Below are 18,707 nucleotides of genomic sequence, written 5' to 3'. Positions count from 1 at the left end.
TCGCCTAAATTGACCCCATTGTTAACACGATAAGAGACGGTACACTTTGGGTAAATTATAAGCATGTATATAATTTTACGGTAGCGGATAAGAGCGGCAAGCAGCATATGAACTTCTGAAGTACGACTAATACCGGGCTATTTATATCAACCGCGAGATAACGATTCTAGAGTGTGTTGCGCGAGGCTTGCGTGAGCGCGACGTCGGCGGGTGGTGTGGGTGGGTTGTTTCCGTCGCTACATCGATATTACTATCTGACGAAGATGATAGCGTAGCGAAACTCGCATAACGTGTACTGCGGGACGCGATTAAGCGACGTGTTTTACGAGTAGCGATGTATCGCGCGCGGGAATCGAAACGCGTCGCGCGAGTGATGAATTCCCGGGGGACGTCCCCGTAGAAATTATTCTCCCGTCGTTGACAAAATCAATGGCCGAAATCTCGGCGGGCCGGTTTTTTGATCGGTGACCGCGAGCCGGCGGGCGACGCGAGGACGTCATCGTCATCGGGTGGGAACGACATGTTTATTTCTGCGCGACAACGCGCGCTCGTAGTTTCAAAGAGTATATACGGTCGATTCGCGACTGCGTGAGATCCGTACATTTCCGGGGCGCGAATACGGCTCGGTCCTCGTGTTTTGCACGTCGCGCGTCATAAAGATTGCGGCGTAAAAGTTTCGCGAATGTATGCCGCGTCGGCAATTACGCAGCGAGAACTTTCCACCGGCCACTGTCTAATTACGATAACACATTGACTCGCGTCACGTAATTGCGGTGCGCCGGCGCCGCCGCGAGCACAACGGGAGAGATCACGTTATCCACGAATCGACCTTAGACTCGGGCGCGCTCCGCGGCAAGTATAAAACTTTTATTTCGACGGATCTCTCGACCACCAGCTGTGCAAAAAGCTTTGCGTTTTACGTTGCGCGACCGGCCGCCGATAAACCTCGTCTCTCGCACAAGCACGTCGTAATATTTCTCTAAGTGATTACACCCCGAATTCTCGCGTGCCTGCGTGTCGCTCTCGATACCTTTGTGATAAAGGAGTATACGTAAAGAGCTCTCGCGGATGCTATGTCGTATAGCGAAACCGCGGGCTAATCTCTTCGCGAGAGATAAGGTTTATGTTTTTTTTCTTTTCGTTTTCAGGCTGTGCGTTCCTCACCTACTACAGCCGTGACAGCGCAATCAGCGCCCAGAACGCTCTGCATGAGAAGCGGACTTTACCAGGGGTGAGTGTTTACACCGTTTGCTGCAAGCAGTTTACCTACTTTTCAACCAATTATATTCCATTAATGCCACCTCCATTCCGTGTTGCGCCTCACCGCACCGGCGGAAATCTTATCTCGGTCTCGCTTAATAAGCGCTCTCTCGTTAGTCCGCCATACTGCGAGCGTGCGCCCGCTCGCCGTGACTTGGGGACGTTAGCACCACCGAACTCTCGAAGAGAGGCGATATATTTTTCTTAATCGCAAAGTTCCATCGACGTGTAGCGTATGCGCGACGTTTCGAAATACGGGGGAGTATCGCAACCCAAAATTGTTCGGCACTATACGAATACGCGATACGCGTGAATTAGCTGTCGAGAGACGCCGCCGACGCTGCATTCGTTTTGCCGCGAGACCGTTTGGAGCGGCTCCAAGTTTGCGGGCGAGACTTCGAAATATCGATTTATTTAGTCTCCGATTTCCGTCTATACCTCATGGAACGGCCATCGAGCGTACGCACGACAGATGCTATAATTTTTAATCGAGATACGTTTCGCGCGGAAAAAAACGTGCCGGACACCGACAGTAACGGATACTTATCGCCCCGTATGCCGTTTCTCTGACTAATTTCGGCGATTCGGGATATTAAAATGGCCCGACGTGACGAGTTAATCTCTTAACGCCGAGATTCCGTTTAGGGGAGGAAGGTTGGCGGGCGGTCGGGTAAAGGGAAGGAGCGCGATCGCGGGGATGGCACTGACGCGGCGAGTCCGCGATGTATCATCAGACTTTCTGTGTGGCGGATTCCCTGCAAATACCAGGACCGGATACGCGCATTCTTATACCCCTTTTCCGGTATTACAAAAATCGCGCACTCCTCTTCAATTGGGAGGGATCGGAGGATGCACATCCTCGCGTATTCGCATTCGCTTAAGTCGCGGACGAAGAAACTCGGTCTTATAGGCACAGAGAAAGGCAAAAAGAAAAACAGTGCATCATAATCGTATGGTTCGAACACGGTGTGGATATAGTTCTCTCTCTTTCTTTTTTCCCTCCATATTTATGGCGAGTAATGTCGTAAATAACGCTGGACGTACGCCGTTATCCTCGCCGTCCGAGTTGCTAACTCGACGTAGCTCTCCCTCGTATACGGTGTTAGAAAGTTACGATATCTTCGGGACGTTCGAGATATTTTCACCGGACATTTATCGCGTCCGTAACACGTGATACTTTGGCCTCGTATATATATATATATATCGGCGTTTTTTTTCTCGCGTAACGTGATTGATCGTGAATTATATCTCTTAAATATACTTTTTATAGTTAAATCCCCCTTCGTGTTGCGCGAGGTCCCTCCCGGAGGCCTGTGCGGGTTGCCAAAACTCCTGAAATTTTCCATCGATCGTGGCCCCGGAGGCCCGAGCCACGGCGCATCGCGCCGCCGGCACTGAATGCTGCTTAACTGCCAGAGCGGTGCCAACATGCCCCTTCCCATTATCTGAGCTACCCCTTGGAAGTCCGTAGCGAGTACTGGCGTTATGTTTCGTTAATCTATCCCCCGAAACAACGCTGCTATGGTCTTGGCACGGCTGCCAGCGGAAATCGTTTTAAATGTTATGCCGAGGGATGTGCGTCAGGGGGGGGAGGGGGAGGATACGGTTGAGTTATGACTTTATGAAGAGGCAGACGCACGTATACGCGCGCGTACGCCGACGGGGTTTTTTTTTCTCCTTTTGCATGCACGCGGTTTCCGCGTGTTGGCCGCCCGCGAGATATATCTGAAAAAAATCTGCACGTCCGATTCCCGTGATATATGCGTCGCGGCGAAACCGCTCTGTCCGAAATTGCACGGTTTAGTCCACACAATCCGACGACAGAAATATATATCGTTTTTCGTTGCGTTAACTTTGGAACTCTGGCCGATGGAATTTTTACGGTGCGACGGCATGCACTCGATAATGTATCTTTCAATTAAAATCTTTCATTTGAAACAGCGACAGAAAAGTAGGTTTTCGAAAGTTTGCGGTACTTAATCACATTTCTCTTTCGACGTAACGATATCGCGAGACGACATATATTTATAACTTCCGCGGGGATGACTGATCTGCAGTCATTATAGGGTTTAGCGAACTCACGAACCCGTGCTCAATACATCACGGTCATTCACGCACATTTACATATTGCAAATGACATATACGCGTTTTATAAGTGAGAATGCAATAAACATTTGAGGAAAAAATGAAAGAAAGATGCAACCTAATTTGAGAATAATAAAAAGAGGATAGAGAAACAGTAATGAAAACCAAATGTATATACGTGTTTAATATACGAAGCAGAATAACATTAGCTAAAGCTCATTTTTTTATACCCATTAATTTGAAAAATATACTTGACAAAATAAAATTCAAGTTTAGAAGCGCCATGCAAATTTTGCTATCACGATACCGAGCTAACTAGCACATATATGAACAGCTGCCTTTGACTGTCGTGCAATGCCATTGGCATGTATTCATCCTTCTGTCGCGTTTGCTGTGTCTCGATAAGATAGGGCCAGAATGATATTTAAACAGATGCTCGTCAGGGGCTGGCGGATTTTACTTTGATCAACGCGCATCGGGTCTAGGATCTCTCAGCTCTTCTCGCTAATTCGAACTCATCGCTCGAACTTGTAGAGATTGCAATCTCAGCGTGAAGTTGCATAAAGTTACGTAACGCGTCGCGCTATGTATGCATAAGTCACGTCAGCCCGATCACATTAAAATACTTCGGCCGAGAACAACGATGGTTATGCAAATCTTAATCTAGCGCTTATATTCACCGAGGCGGTTTTACGAGCCGGCACGATGGCGATGGTATGGCGCGGAGCCTTCCTCCGAGATGCCGATTTCATTCATTGGTACGGCTCTTGTAAACGCGGCTAAACGCGACTAAACACCCGCGTCTGCAATATGCACGACGCAACGCGCTCGTTTGCCGATCCGGACCTCGAGTCGAGTCGTAATATCCGAATACACCTGAGACCATAACTCGGCCGAGCAACGGACCCTTCATAAACACAGATCCCGTAGCCGAGGCAGCGCTGCTGCTGCGCAAGCAATAACAATGCCGCCGGCCAACGTCGTCTATACTTAGCTCGCGCTTACACTGCGGAAGCGATCGTTGCACGTGCGCACGCGCCCGTTCGCGCGCACGCGAGGAACAGAAAGCGACAGAGAAAGTATTTGGGCGCCCCGCTTCCGGCCGCTTTCCGTAATACTTCTAGCGCGGCTTGACGTGGCGTGTCAAACTTGTTGCTATACATACGTCCGATGATTCAGATCCCCCGTTCCTTCCTTGAACGCTAAATTTAATGGCGCGTGTGCGCTTCGACTTTCGTCCGCGATACCGCAGACCTCACCGCCGTATTTATCAACATCGTCATTAAGCGAACTGCATGTAAAATAACAGTTACGTCACTCGGCACCGTCGAAAATTATGTATATATATGTATCTCTACGGAAAAAGGAAAACGATTCGCTTAATGTCGTCCGTCCGGCGGATTTAAATGCATTGCAGTTAACCGCCTCCGTACTTTATCTGCTTCTTGTTCTCCCTATATTTTTTTTCTCGGCCTCATTTGCTGCATCGAAATCCGCATGAAAATATCCGAATCTTTTTCGCTGCGGGTAAAGCTTTCCAGATTTAATTCTTGTTTATTTGCTTTACTTTGTAAGCCATGCCTGAAACTCGGCCGTCGTGTTGGTCTAGGCAGCCTCAACATTAACAGATCGCCAGATGTTCGCTGGGTATCGCGGGCGACAGAAAAATTTCGTATACGTGTTACGGCTCGTAGATAGAAATCCGATCTGTGGACGTTACAATCTCGGAATCTCGACGATGTTCGGGAAAATGGAGATGATTGCGTTTTGAGGGACTATAAAGATCGATCGAAATGGCAAATTGGATATCATAAGGGTCGTTAAATAAAAATGCAATGTCGGGTCATCGCGCGAGCGTCACGCTATAATACGCGAGGAGTAATGTTCCGCCTTGACTGCCTTGAGCGTGATCGCTTGGCAGCGGTTCCCTCGTGAGAATTGAAAAAATGCATTAAAGCTCACGCCTGCTTTCCGGCCGCTGCCGCTAGAGACCTTCGTTTTCCGTGTTCGAAATCATGAGGGAGAGAGAGCTTAAGTGGCGAGAACGTCGAGGTGACGCGATAAGGAACGTTGAAATTCAGACGGACGAATTGCGGGTGACAAATTGGCGGGCCGATTTACGAGGGTGTAATTGGCGGTGTCGCGCAATGGGTTTACGCCAGTTACCAAAGGCAAAGAAACGTATATAGGCGCAGCGAGAAGGTGAACGGAGTGGATGAGGGAGAAACAGGGACGGGGGAGGGAGGGAGGGAGAAACGGGAGAGACGGAGAGTTTGTACGGATTTGCATAAGGCGAGCGATACTCGCGCGTGCAAAACTCGACGTGGAAGCTCGAAAAAAAAGGGCACGGAAAAACGAGGCGGTCGGGTGCGCTCGTGAGCGCGAAGGCCCAAAGAAAAGAACGGAGCTGTCCGAACCCGTGCATTGTTTGCATTCCCTCCTAACGAAGTTTTTGCAACTGCAATGCAGCGCGCACCTGCGCCGCACTTGAATTCAATGACGTTCCAACGATTTCAGCCACTCCAAGTGTCCTATGCATAATTCACTGTCTGCAAGTGACGCAATAATAAAAGTGGCGGTTTTTCGTGGACCTTTATCTCGCTACCCTTCGTTTGTGCGGAACCAGAGCTAATACGCCATTACGTTAATTTTTCGCATTTGTCGTTACGTATATTTTTCCATAAATCATATATCTTTCTCGTCTCGTGACATAATAGATTGGAGGATTCAGCTTTGCAGCGAAAAAGGATTTATAAGTTGCCGACGAAGTATATTAAAAGTAGCTATTATACTTCGCGTACACCGCGCAAAGTGTCGTCAGATCGTTACATAATTATCGCGTGACTATTACGTACGGAGTTGAAACGAGGTCTCCGTCGCCACCGTCAAACAATTACGCGGATCTGGCTGCGCGTACCGCGACGACGAGGGTCGTTTTTGGCGGGGTAAAAGATATCGAGACGAGAGAAGACGAGAAGGAAACAGAGATGAAGACGGAGGAACGTCGAGGAGGGATGGAATGGAAATGGTAGGGGATTGGTACCCGTGAGGGGGGGGGGAGGAGTCACTCCCGAGGAGAAGCAAGCCGAGTGGCGACGCCTCAGTGACCGAGCTTACTCTCCCTTGTGCTTTCGTTCGCGAGCGCGGCCTGCCGGATTCGCGTTTCTCTCTGTATTACACACGCGGCCACTGTATTACACTCGCGCACACGGACGTTACACACGTGCACCCGTATACCCTCGCGTTTTCCTCCGTTCCATTGTCTTCGTGTGCGTGTCGCCCCGCGCACACAGAGCCGTCCGTTTTCCACCCTCGTGGCCGCCTCGTGGACCTTCCCTTTCGACTTCCGCGATACAGCCTTGGGAGCAGTTACACGCGTCCTTCGTTCGGTGCCCTTCCTTTCCCTCGTCTCTCTTTCTTTTTCGCGTGCTCGTGCATTAGATTGTTACGTATCCAAGTTATCAGAAAACTGTCTCTTTCTGTCCACTTCGGAGAAGAAATATTTGGAGGATTTTGTGTGCCCTCGGCGGCTTCGTAATTCCACATCGGTTCACGTTGGATTAGTACGATGATTTGGATAAGCTCCACGTGCTTCGTTTTTGCTAATTGTCAAGAACGAGAGTGCTCGAAACAGTCGTAAATAAGTATTGTGCGTGATGAATTTTTCGCGACAGTGATCAGTTATTTTTAACAGTTTATATGATTAATATTGTATCAAAATTAATTTGTCAGATCTTTTAGTGAAGCTAGGCAGTGCAATGATTTTGATTACGATGACATTAAGATTGTGATTACATATTAAAAAAGGGAATTTGTGAAGGAAAATTACGCGTACTGAGTCGCAGTGACCGTTTACGGTCCGTCGAGTTTTATCCCTACGTGTAATCTGGAATTAGTGTCGCGTTATTTGCTATTCAGTTTGTACATCGCAACAACATGGTCGACTTCATCGCCTATCCGGAGATCTCCTATCTCTACGATGAATTTATGATGGTACGATAAACTTCTCTCTTAATTTTACAGACACCCATGGTAGAAAGAAAGACCGGAGTACAATTAAATTATAAAATATCATATGCTCCGTTTAATTGTATGTCTGAAATGTTATTGTTATTAATGATCAGGGAATTACATCAGCCGCTAATTATTCACATCAACCCTGCGTAACAGCTGCAACTCGTTGCCTTCTATGGCTCATTCGGATGCTATTAATCGCACAAGAGCTATTCTAGTTCTAATATGAAACAATCAAGCTAACATATTGTTAACTGTACTAAATAGAACTATGATACATCTCTGAATGTGTAGATATTAATTTCTAATTTTAATCAAAATTGATTCCGTTCAAAATGATCGCTCATATCTTTCGAAAGCTGAATTCAGACCAAGCGAGTGAGCGTGAACAAACACGGCACATTATTTACATTCATTGGAGAAAATTGTTCATTCGCATTTGGTCGCGCTCAGTTGTAGATTCAATATCAGAGGTCCAATTTTTTATTTTTTTAATATTTTATCATAAGGAGAGAGAGAGAGAGAGAGAGAGCGAAAATGATTGAAAGATGTTATAACTTGTTAATAAAATTTAGTTTCACTTTTTGCAATTTACACAAATTAATTTTTTTCTCTCTGTTTTATTTTTTATTTAGATCCATAAATTTACGGACCTCGATAAAATCGTCGATAAATATGAGAGAGGATCTCGTACATGTTTTTCTTCGCATATTTTAATATTCTGTTGCTTCAAGCTGTTTCACTTATCTTAGTTAACGTAGTCAATTTATACGATAAGTAGAAAAATGTTTCTGTGGAGGGATTTACTTATGCGATAGAAATATGGACGCAAAAGTTCGCTCGAAATCGGCGCTTCCATATGGAGCACGAGGGTGGAGCTTTCATTGTTCTTCATTCTAAGTAAGACGACATCTCGCAATGACCTTACCGGATAATTAATCGTTCATACGACGGCGGAATAAAAGATTCACCTATCTCTAGTGGAAAGTCACGATGTTCTCCCACGCCGTGCCGTGATAGCGAGCGTGGAAACGTGTCGAGGGTGGTGAGGGTGGTAGAAAGGGTGAACCCTCACCACGAAGTGGAACTACTTTACGGGAATATCACTTTGATCCGGCGCTTAATGAACGATGGACCGAGCTCGGTAAGAGTACCCAGACTGAATTTAATTAGGGCTCTTAACTTGCCGGGTCGAGAGCATGACGGAATCCCGTGCGGGTCTCGATGCGTGCGACAGAGACTGCCGAGTGTCGCGGTAACGGGCGGGGAACGGGGAGCGCGGGAATGAGGGTTGGTAAAAGCTCGGATGGAACGGCGCGGGCGATGCGTACGCGCCGCGCCGCTCGGCGCTCTCGGGAAGGAAAGGCTTTTTGCTTTGAGAACGACGGAGCAGATCCGTCACGCTGATGACGACGTCGACGATTCGAGTCGAGCCGATTGTCATGCAAATCACGGAGAACGGAGCGGCCCGTTATTGACTCGCGGCGGACGGTCTCGTCGCTCCCGCGATTCGCGTTCTCATCGCGGAGAGTAGAGAGAGAAAACCACTGTCGTCGTCGGTCGACGGAGTCGCAGCCGCTTTTCCGTCGGCGCGGCGGTGCGAGCGTAGCGGGTAATTACACCGGGCTGAGCTAGTAATTAGAAGGAGGGAACAATTCCGCCACCGGACCGGATAGAAAAATTGAAACAACTCGGTGTGACGGAGGGGTACTTTCGTTCCGGATCTCGATGACCTGATCGACCGAGCGCGATTTTACGGCGCTTTGATCCTTCGGTCGAAAAATCGCTCTCGCTGACAAATGCATACCTTTTGCCGGCACCTTTTAATTTTGCGGATAAACAAGATCGTTCAACACGATATTTTTTAGTCAAGTATTTTCATGCTAGATTTCTATATATTAATTTTGAAACAATTATGTTGATGCGAACGTAATTACGTAAAAGAATTACCGCCGTAACCATAAATCAGTAATTTATTTTATTTTAAATATGAATACGCATTAGAGAGAGAGTGTAAATGACACGTTACGTTTATTTCCGTGGTACAGAATAATTTCGTGATTTACTTTCTGCTTTTCCATTTGCCAACATTACGCATAAAGACCATCACAAAACTAGGTTCATCGCGGAAACGTCTCTCTCTACTCGCTCTCGCTATCGCTCTCTAGCGCTACTGAGAGAGCCTCCTCTCCTCGACTCGAATCTCTCTATCGCTCTCTCTCTCTCTCTTCTCTCTCTCTCTCTCTCTCTCTCTCTCTCTCTCTCTCTCTCTCTCTCTCTCTTTATCCCGCTGCAATTGCACGGCGATTTATCTTTTTTAGTTTTCCTTTTTTCCCCGACCTATCGTCGCGATTTCTAATATCGCTGGCGACATACTCGACGGAGTTCCCAGAGACAGGCGCGGACGAGCGCGAAACGGAAATTGAATGCGTCCCTCCGGCGGAAAAATAATGTCCCAGTTTTAGAAGTTTGATCAGGCGGAGAGCTCGTTTCGTCGCGAGATCACGACGGCCGCGTCGTCGTCGACGGTAGAGCTCGGTACAGAGCTCGTTCGCCGCGGATCGACCTTTTTACGGTGAACGTGCATGGCGCGATGCAAGTTGCACCTAGGCTCTCCTGCGCCACTTGCGTGCGCCACGGCGGCTCCGATCTCTCCCGTGGAAATTGAGAAAACTTTATTTGCCCCGACGCGGTCGTGGAAAACATCGGAAAACGCGAGAAATAGGAATTGCGCGAGCAAACCCCCTTACCGTTTGCTGAGGCGAACAAGGACGCGCCCCTCGTGGCCAGTCCCGAAGTCGAACTTATTTCCACGTTGCGATACCGAGTGTCTTCCGTAGGGTAGTAAACCGTTTCGCACAGGAAAGTAGGGAAAAGTCTGACACGAAGATAGCAAGAAGAAATAGAAAGGAGAGGCGAAGTCGCCGCGTGTTTCTCGTTACTTTTGTAAGGATTAGGGTGTTAGGGTAAATTAAATTAAATTAACTTGGAGGCCCGGGAAACATAGTTTCCTTCGTAAATTCTTGAAACAACGAGAAAACGGAATCATAAATATTTATTTATTATTTCGCTTACATATAATTACAATATATAAATTTCAGTGCGAAAAAGATCGCGAAAACGTTTCAATGTGGTTCTTCGCGCCGCGGAACTTGGAAAAACTTGTACTTATACACTTGGGTGGTACGTGGTGCACAATATGTTGGGTGTGATGTATATAGGCAGCTACGAAATTCGCGCTGCGAATACCTAAAAATAGTCGAAGATCGTGCAAACACTCGAGGCACCATTAGCCGTTACTTACTATTTCCAGACAGCCGCTCTTTAAACAGCAGAAGTATTGGAGGAAATATCGGCGAGATTTCGGCGGAAATATCAGCCGGGCTAACTTTCTTTGCTCATCGGCGTTACCATATTTCCGACCGATTTCCCCGTCTCTCCCCAATCCATGTACCCATTTACTTAAATCATTTCGCGATTGCTCCGTCGGCACGTGTCTAATATAAATATTTACGCCGGCCCAGCCAGCCAGGCTGACATCACGTACATTTTAGGTTTTCCGACAAAGATCGACTCGCCCGCTCTCAATTCCTATCGGCTTACTTGGCCTAAAATTACTCGGTGAGTAAACGTCATCGTGGTAGATAAAGGTAGTATCGTGAAGTTACGCGAGTATATTATCTCGGATCTACGTGTATGTTGGAAATTCCTGCCTTCCGCAGGCAGGTAAGGATGACGTTGTTGTAGTTCTTGATTTCATTTAATGGACTTCACCTATCGCGCAGCGCAACTGTCAGTCGAAACGAGGTCAATGGAGTCCCGTAATCCTGTGACGTGTACAAGTCAATATCGGAGCGAACTTTTTTCGTTACGTAATTTACACGTGGGCTTATCGGATTTTACACAGCCTCCGAGCTCGCTCGCTTGCGAGAACAAAAAAAACCGTAGTCATGGAGCGAGCATGCGAGAGAGGAGTTCGGGCAAGTGTTGGGAAAATATTCTGGGCTTTTCCAGTGGGTTTTATCAACGATAGGTCGGTCCGCTTCTACGCGCGAGGGCATGGAAAGAGTGTCCTTTCTTCAGTGCGTTTAGGTATTGTCGACGGTATCTCGACCGGGCAGTGGGCAGGCTTTGTGTTTCTGCCCCAGTTTCCGTCGCCCAGGCCGGTCGCCATACAGGTTTGGTAGTACATTACAGCGAGGGAGAGGCAAAGGGTCGGACCATAAAACATTTATGCGTTTTCCATGTGTGCCCCGTGAACTCGCGCGCGCGCGCACACACACGTCATGTTAGGCACATGTGAAAGGGTATGTTACCACCTTGAGTTAAAAATATCCGATACATATCGCGCAACGCCCGGTCGCATACAGCTGATTCTCCGTCGACACACGAGTACCACAAAGCGCGCGTTTTCGCGGTTTTGCGTTTTACGAGCCTTTCAGCATCCGTCTCTCGCGCGCGCGATTCGGTTCTGCTGCGTGCCTCGATCGATCGCCCCCGTACCTAAGCTCAACATTGCACGAAACATTCTTCTCCTGCTCGACCATGATACGGTTCGGCCTACGTAGGAAAATCATTACTGCTGTCCGGACGTGGAATGAGAAACATTCCTCCCCTTTTGATTCTTTCTCTGCTTTAAAAGAATACAGAAACTTAATTTAAAAATCATAATAAATTAAATCATAATAAATTAAATGTTTAATGGCAAAAAGATAATTATCGATAAATTATTAATTACTAGAAAAAATAGTAAAAATAAATAAATTTAAAAATCAGAATCATCCATGCATTTTTAGAATTTATATTTTATTACAGAAATGAAAAATATGTCTGTTGACTGCAATATTTGCGAGTAAAATTGTATAAAAATGTATCTCTCAACTGAATGAGTATACATGTATACGTAACGGAGATGAACATTACTTTGGCAATGTACATACGTATTTGCGCGAGTAATCCGCGGCTGTGCTCACTTCTAACGTCTTTTCCCGGTAGGTTCTAGAAGTTCGTTCATTTATATCTAGCCGGTGCAGAAAGCGCTGTCGGTCCAGTCGTTTTGGGCACCGAAACCCCCAGGGAGAAAAGAGAAAGAGAGAGTTCTCTTTGGTCGCATTCAACCGACATTAGCGTCACGCTCAGCGGCAAAGGAGACGGAAGTCGAACGAGAAAGAGATGTGGGCGTGAAAGGGAAAGAAGAAGGAAGCCCTTTCTATCTCTGGTAGGAAGGCTGAAGTTTGTAACTCCATTCGGGTGAAAGGGTCGCGGGGGGCATAATTCTGGTAGAGAGGCTATGACGAGCCAAGTTGGCCACCTTCAGGAGACGCCTCAAAGACTCTTCCGCTAATTTGATGATCCTCCAAAGACCCGGGCTGCAATCTGCCGCTCGGCTCGTGCTCCTTCAGACATGGACCTCAGCCGATCTCGCTACGTCACTCTGGCCCGGAGGGAACGGTTCCCTCCGAGGAGCTAAACGTCAGGTCTCTTCACCTTTCTCGCCTACGCCCCTTAACCCCGTCCTTATCCGCAGTTAAAAGGGTAGTACGCATTGTGTGTGTGACGACCTTATGCGTATGAAAGTATTATAGTAGGCACGGTAAACTTTCATTTGTAATTTTTAAACGGGATCTACCTATCAAAAAATATACCATATTCAATTCGAAAGGAGATTATAATGATTTGATTCGACGAAAGGAATTAGATAGAAGAGCAAATAAGGTATCATAGAAATTAAATTAAATTATTCGGAAATTGAATATTGTTGGAATATGGCATACACAGGTTTGTTGATAATAAGTTTGTTGACAACTAATGAGTTGTCAGTCATAAGTAATAATTGAGAAATAATTATACCGAGAAATAATTACAGCGTTATCAAAATATCGCTAGCTTTTGAGAACATCAGTAACGTGCGGGTAATTAAGTTTTTCTTTGCTCTTTAACGAAATTACATTGCGCGAAACGCTTTGCGGTGATGTACAAGCTATCTGTGCTTTCCAAAAGATCCGTTTCTACAGCTCGTACGGTCTTACACGTATTGAATGTCTCGTGCGAGCTGCTTAATTCCGTGGGCAATTCGTTTGGGTCTCGTACCACGGGGATTACGGGAGATCTGATGAGTTCCTCGGGTAGGGTTTCGGCGCGACTCGCTGTAGAGAGAGAAGAGCCGGGAGAACCTTCCAGATTCCAGAGAAGAAAGGGAGGAGTAGCGAGGGTGAAGTAGGCGGCACAGAGGGCTAGAAGAGAAGCTGGGTCAGCGTCACCGGAGTGTATAATTGGCTTGATTGTCGGGTTCTAATCTGGTTCTGCTTCTGCCCCCTGTCGGGGTGAGACGTGTCCAGCCTGCTGCTAGTGGCGTAGAAGGGTTCCGGGAAATACGAGCAATGTGGCCTCGCTTTTCTGGTCCGTTTCCTTATTTGTAATACGTTCTTCTTCGGGTTAACATCGGGTTAATCTACAACACGCCACGCTACCGTCCACTCGGCTAATAGATCAAGTAAAGGTTCTCTCCCCGAGAGCCGAGGCCGCGCCTCGCACAAAGGAAGCTCGCATCATACATAAAAAAAATTAGGAAACTAACTGAAAGCTCTGGCGACCGCGTCAGAGAACGTTATCGCGGTAATGAATCGTGACAAGTCATAAAACTGAGTTACGGCATCCCTCGCAATTAGGCGACGAGGTATAAACAAGCTTCCCGGCAACACTGAAAGCAACGTTGCGCAAATCGCTCTCTATGTGCCTTTATAATTTTTGCGATTCTATCGCCGTGGACATTTATGACGACATTGTACGAACGTTAAGAGCAAAGAGTGCATATTGAAAAATTTAGATCATGCATCATGTCTGTGAAAAATATAGCCGTCGTAATTTTTGCTGCGTAAAAAGTATGAGCAGCAGTTATAATCAAGGTTTATATCGTCATTGTAAACTTAAAATGATAATTAGCACTAAAAATCTATTTTATGATTATTTTCATTTTCCATAAACGTATTTTCTACTAAACAAAGTTAGTTATTAAGAGAGAAAGAAATTATATTAAATTTTTATTATTATACTGTGAACGTTCTATTTTCACTGTCATATTTTCAAATCTACATATTAAAAATAATATCATTGCTCGTATAAGTTCGCACTGAAGTCCGTTTCGGTTTGTACTTAAGATCAACGAACATTCTCCGTTAATATATGATTTTCCAGCATCATGTAGTTAAGTTTGCTTTGCGCGAACTTAGACAGTTCCCCGGGATGAGCCTCGGGGTGTCTGTCGCTGCATAAAGTAGAGATTGGAATTGAGGATAATGAAGCAGCATCGATGGCTAAGATAAATAGTGGTTAAGACGCGCCCGGGGGCATTACCTCCGCAAGGTATACATCCTCCAGCGAGGTAGTTACGCGATAATGAGGAAAATGGCCAGAGGTGGCTTAAGACGAGGCTACGGTGCCGCAGAAGTGGAGATATTGTCGGAGACCAGCCCGGAAATTGCCTGTCCAATTGAATCGCAAACAATATGAAAATTTGTTCGAGAGTTTTGATTATACAAAGGAGGCTACGGTAGACGTTGGCAAAAGCGGGAAGGTGGGAGGACAAAGAGAACACAGACACATTCCACGATGGCGGAGAGCGAGACGGGGAGTCTTAGAGGCGCGCGGAAACAATGGCCCACCATCAGACTTGCAAAGCGGGATCGCATTTTTACTTTCAAATTAAATTATTTTCTCAGTTTTGTGTACGATTAATGCTCTTCAAATCCCAAGTACTTTTAATCGTCGAGCTCTTTCATTGATATTAGGCCATTAGTCGTTATGCTCATCGACGACAAATTATCTCGCTCGTTCATTTAGTTGTAAAGTTTCGCGTTGAGCTAAATTGTGAAAAAATGAAGATATTTTATGTAATAAAAATCGGTATGTATATTTTTCTCGAATAAACATACGTAATGTAGAAAACGCAATAGCAGGAAGTCCATTAGGAAATAAATTTACGAAAAGAAAATGAAATCGATATTGATTAATGAAGTTTGATATTATCAAATATATTCGCGTGATATCGTTGATAGCTAACAAATTATTTATTTATTTATGCATCATGGATTATTTGTTCTGACATAAATTATTTATGCTGATTGCAACATTATGTAGTTATCCCTGAAATGCTAATAATCGACATCGTAAAATGTATAAATTCTACAATGAAAATGTTGTACATTTTGGCGAAGTAGCAACATTATCATTATAATATTTGTTTCTCAACATTTAACCGTAATTGCTACGTGATAGCAAAAACAGTGGTGCACATTTCTCATAAAAATTATAACTTTGGCTAAGACAAGCAGTTGTCTTAAGAAATAATTGTTAAGCTCATTATATTTTTATTTTGTTGCATTCTAAAACACCTATATTTTTTTAAATAGTTACGAAATTGTCTGCAAGCTTCCTTATCTCGCGAAGCGGGATCAGGTGTTGCGAATAATTCCATTTTGAAGTCGAGAGGTGACGCGTAATCGCGCGAGTCCGATCGCAATGGCATAAAATCGATGCCGATGGCGCGTTCGAAAGGCGAGTAGACTGACGTGCGAAGATACCGCCGATGTACCTCTGCGCCGCGCGTGGCACAATTCACGGACGTGCAAGTGTATGACGACCGCGTTATTATGGCGCGTCGAGAATACACGTGGTATATGAAATGTAAAAGGACTTTCGGAGGCATTCCAGACAGCGCCTGCTCTCGAGCGCGTTTCTAGGAAACTGGGTCGGCGTATATTTCGAGAATTGTCCCTTATCTCTCTCACGGCGCGTAACCACGAATTCGTTTCCCCATGAATTTCAATCGAGTCAATCGTGTCGCGTCGACGCCCATTGACGCCACCGTTATGTACGTAACGTACGTACGTATACCTATATGTCGTCGCGGAGTTGACTTTAAATTCCCGTGACGATCGACCGCACGACAGCACGGCTCCTTTGTGACGCGAATCGGCAAGGAAATGAGAAACGTCGAGAAGAAAGGGAACGGTCCGCGCATTGTTTTTTTAAAAGAATCATTGGTTTTTAAAGGGGCGACGCGAAAGCGCCACGGTAATGCAACGCTTACGAGCAAGTAAGTGCTGGTATTAATATTGAAACTCAAAACGCTACGCCGCGTGCGTTGCACAAGGCCCCCGCTAAAAGGAGAGCTTTGTACCTCGATATAAGGTTTTCCTTTATGTATGCCGCAGTCAATATTGCACACGCTAAATGCGAGCACGAAGCCGCTTTATTTTATCATGCATTTTGATCAAACCAAAGCTTCGATTTCGGTCAGGGAAATAATTGTTCCATTATGCTCCTCAAATTATTCATCATCATATAAATTGATCGTTTAGATTTGCCTTCTTTTTAATATTCTATTGTTTCTATATTCACCTCTTTCTGAAATTGCGCGGCAACGATTCGTCGCAATTGTTTGTAACGTGCAATTTTTGAAATGATTTTGACGGGCACGAGACTTTTTATCGGATCGTCCCACGCGCGTCACGATATAAAGTGGCGTACATATTAAAAAATCAAAACACCGAGGGACGATGGAACGACTGTCAAGATGCAAAAAAGCGATATAGAGGACCGCGGGTTTATCCGGATGCGCGACGCGAATCGATGGCGACAACTTTGTGTCCCGTGGACCATTCGAGCTCCCTCATCCGTCGCGCCGCGCCGAGCGTGTATGCGTGTTCGTGTGCACGCGCCCGCGACGCGGAGTTATGGCCGCTCATGCGTGCTAAACGTGCGCACCGGTCGCGTGTGAATGTGCGCGTAAACAGCCCACAAAAAGCTAGCGCGAGTTGAGTGCACAAGTAGAGGAAAAGAGACGGAGGATGAGAGCGAAGCATTTCAAATGGTATAGAGAGAAATAGACACACAGAAAGAGGAGAGAGAGAGAGGAGATGGACAGGCGAACACAGGAGGAAGAGATGAGAGAGTTGGGAGCCTATATAGAGGCAACATAATGCGCGCGGTATACCGCGGCACTTCCGAATTACTCCTGCAAAATCTCCCCGCGTATTTGCATTCCCCCGCGGCGAGCACAGACAGAAATTAATTGCGTACTTGCGCTAGCGACAATGAAACGCGCCGTTGTGCGCTAACAAATCCTGTCGGTTACGCCGGAAATCAAAGACACTCGGACGATATCCTGGAAGTTTCGTCGTCAAAATTTCATTCCGGCCGATTCGGGTAGAACCATCGAGTATACACGAGGTAACTACGTAGGCCCACGCTTGTAACATATAGAGATGAATTAGGAACGTGTCAGCAACGCCGTTTGATACTAACTTTGGTTGAGTATAAATGTCCTTTCTCCGAGTTATATCATAGGTACGAGGATAATTTTAGAAAGGAAAGAGGAAATCCGTAAGTCAGCTTAGCTTAATCTAAACCGCATTCATGCAACCGGAATTTAATACAATAGTTCCACCAATGGTTTCCTACCTATTTCTGTAACTACTGTCCAAGCAGTGTCAACGACGAATAAATCAATCTAATAATAAGTTATTATTACTTATAGCGTTATACAGAATTTTTCAAATAACTTTTCTCCTTTTTAGATCGTTCTTTTTGCTTTTTATATAGATATCGCCATTATTTTCGGCATTTCGTATATAATATATTGAACAAGTTTTTATCACATATATAAAAATGGAAGAATATTTAATATGCAGTTTTTAACTTTACTGTTTCGTAATCCGGAGATTTTTAATTCGATCATTTACACTGATAAGTCAAATTTATAAGACAAATTAGTCACTTTAAAACGAATTTACGCGGTCGTATTCTTGCGTAATTAGTTTTGATCGTTAACCATCTTTTTTGCTGCAGATGCTAAAATTGGCAAGTGTTGTATTCCGCAAGAAGGCGCGAACGTCTAACGCGAGCTCACGCCGCCACGAAATATAGCGGCAGGTCGTTAATATCGTGAATAAGCGTTATCTCGCGCGACACAATGTGACAAATCGTGCCCGGTTTTGCCGTTGTAGTGGCGTCGAATCACAACGACACAATGCGGAGTAGTTCTCGCGTACTGCGCGCGCGGTCTCAGCATATTCCGCTTCAACTCCTGACGAAGTTCTCGTTCTTGGGTAATTACTTGTCCTTGCGGAGGAGTTACACACCCAGCCGACAGATGTACAAGCGGCGCTACAATGATTGTTCAATCGACTTAATCGCGGCCGCATAGTTGTGACCACGTGAATGATAGATTCGAGTAAATGCCTGAACACACACACACACACACACACACACACACACACACACACACACACACACACACACACACACACACACACACACACACACACACACACACACACACACACACA

At 45.8% G+C, this 18,707-nt stretch overlaps 1 protein-coding gene across 2 annotated transcripts in view; it reads left to right on the top strand.

The window, feature by feature from the left end:
• The window catches only part of LOC143895238 (CUGBP Elav-like family member 3), a 119,321-nt gene that overhangs the window by 54,516 nt on the left and 46,098 nt on the right, over positions 1-18,707 (top strand). For both annotated transcript variants that reach the window (XR_013256253.1, XM_077402232.1), the window contains exon 2: positions 1,149-1,231. Coding sequence is in view for 1 of the 2 variants with exons in the window: in XM_077402232.1 (XP_077258358.1) it covers positions 1,149-1,231 (83 nt within the window). In the remaining variant the exon portion in view is untranslated. The remainder of the gene's footprint in view (positions 1-1,148; positions 1,232-18,707) is intronic.

Source organism: Temnothorax americanus, unplaced genomic scaffold (assembly GCF_048541705.1).
Source record: "Temnothorax americanus isolate GAGA-0224 unplaced genomic scaffold, ASM4854170v1 Scaffold15, whole genome shotgun sequence".
Taxonomy (NCBI): Eukaryota; Metazoa; Arthropoda; class Insecta; order Hymenoptera; family Formicidae; genus Temnothorax; species Temnothorax americanus.
The sequence above is the reverse complement of the archived record's forward strand: the minus strand, read 5'-3'. Positions and strand labels throughout refer to the sequence as shown.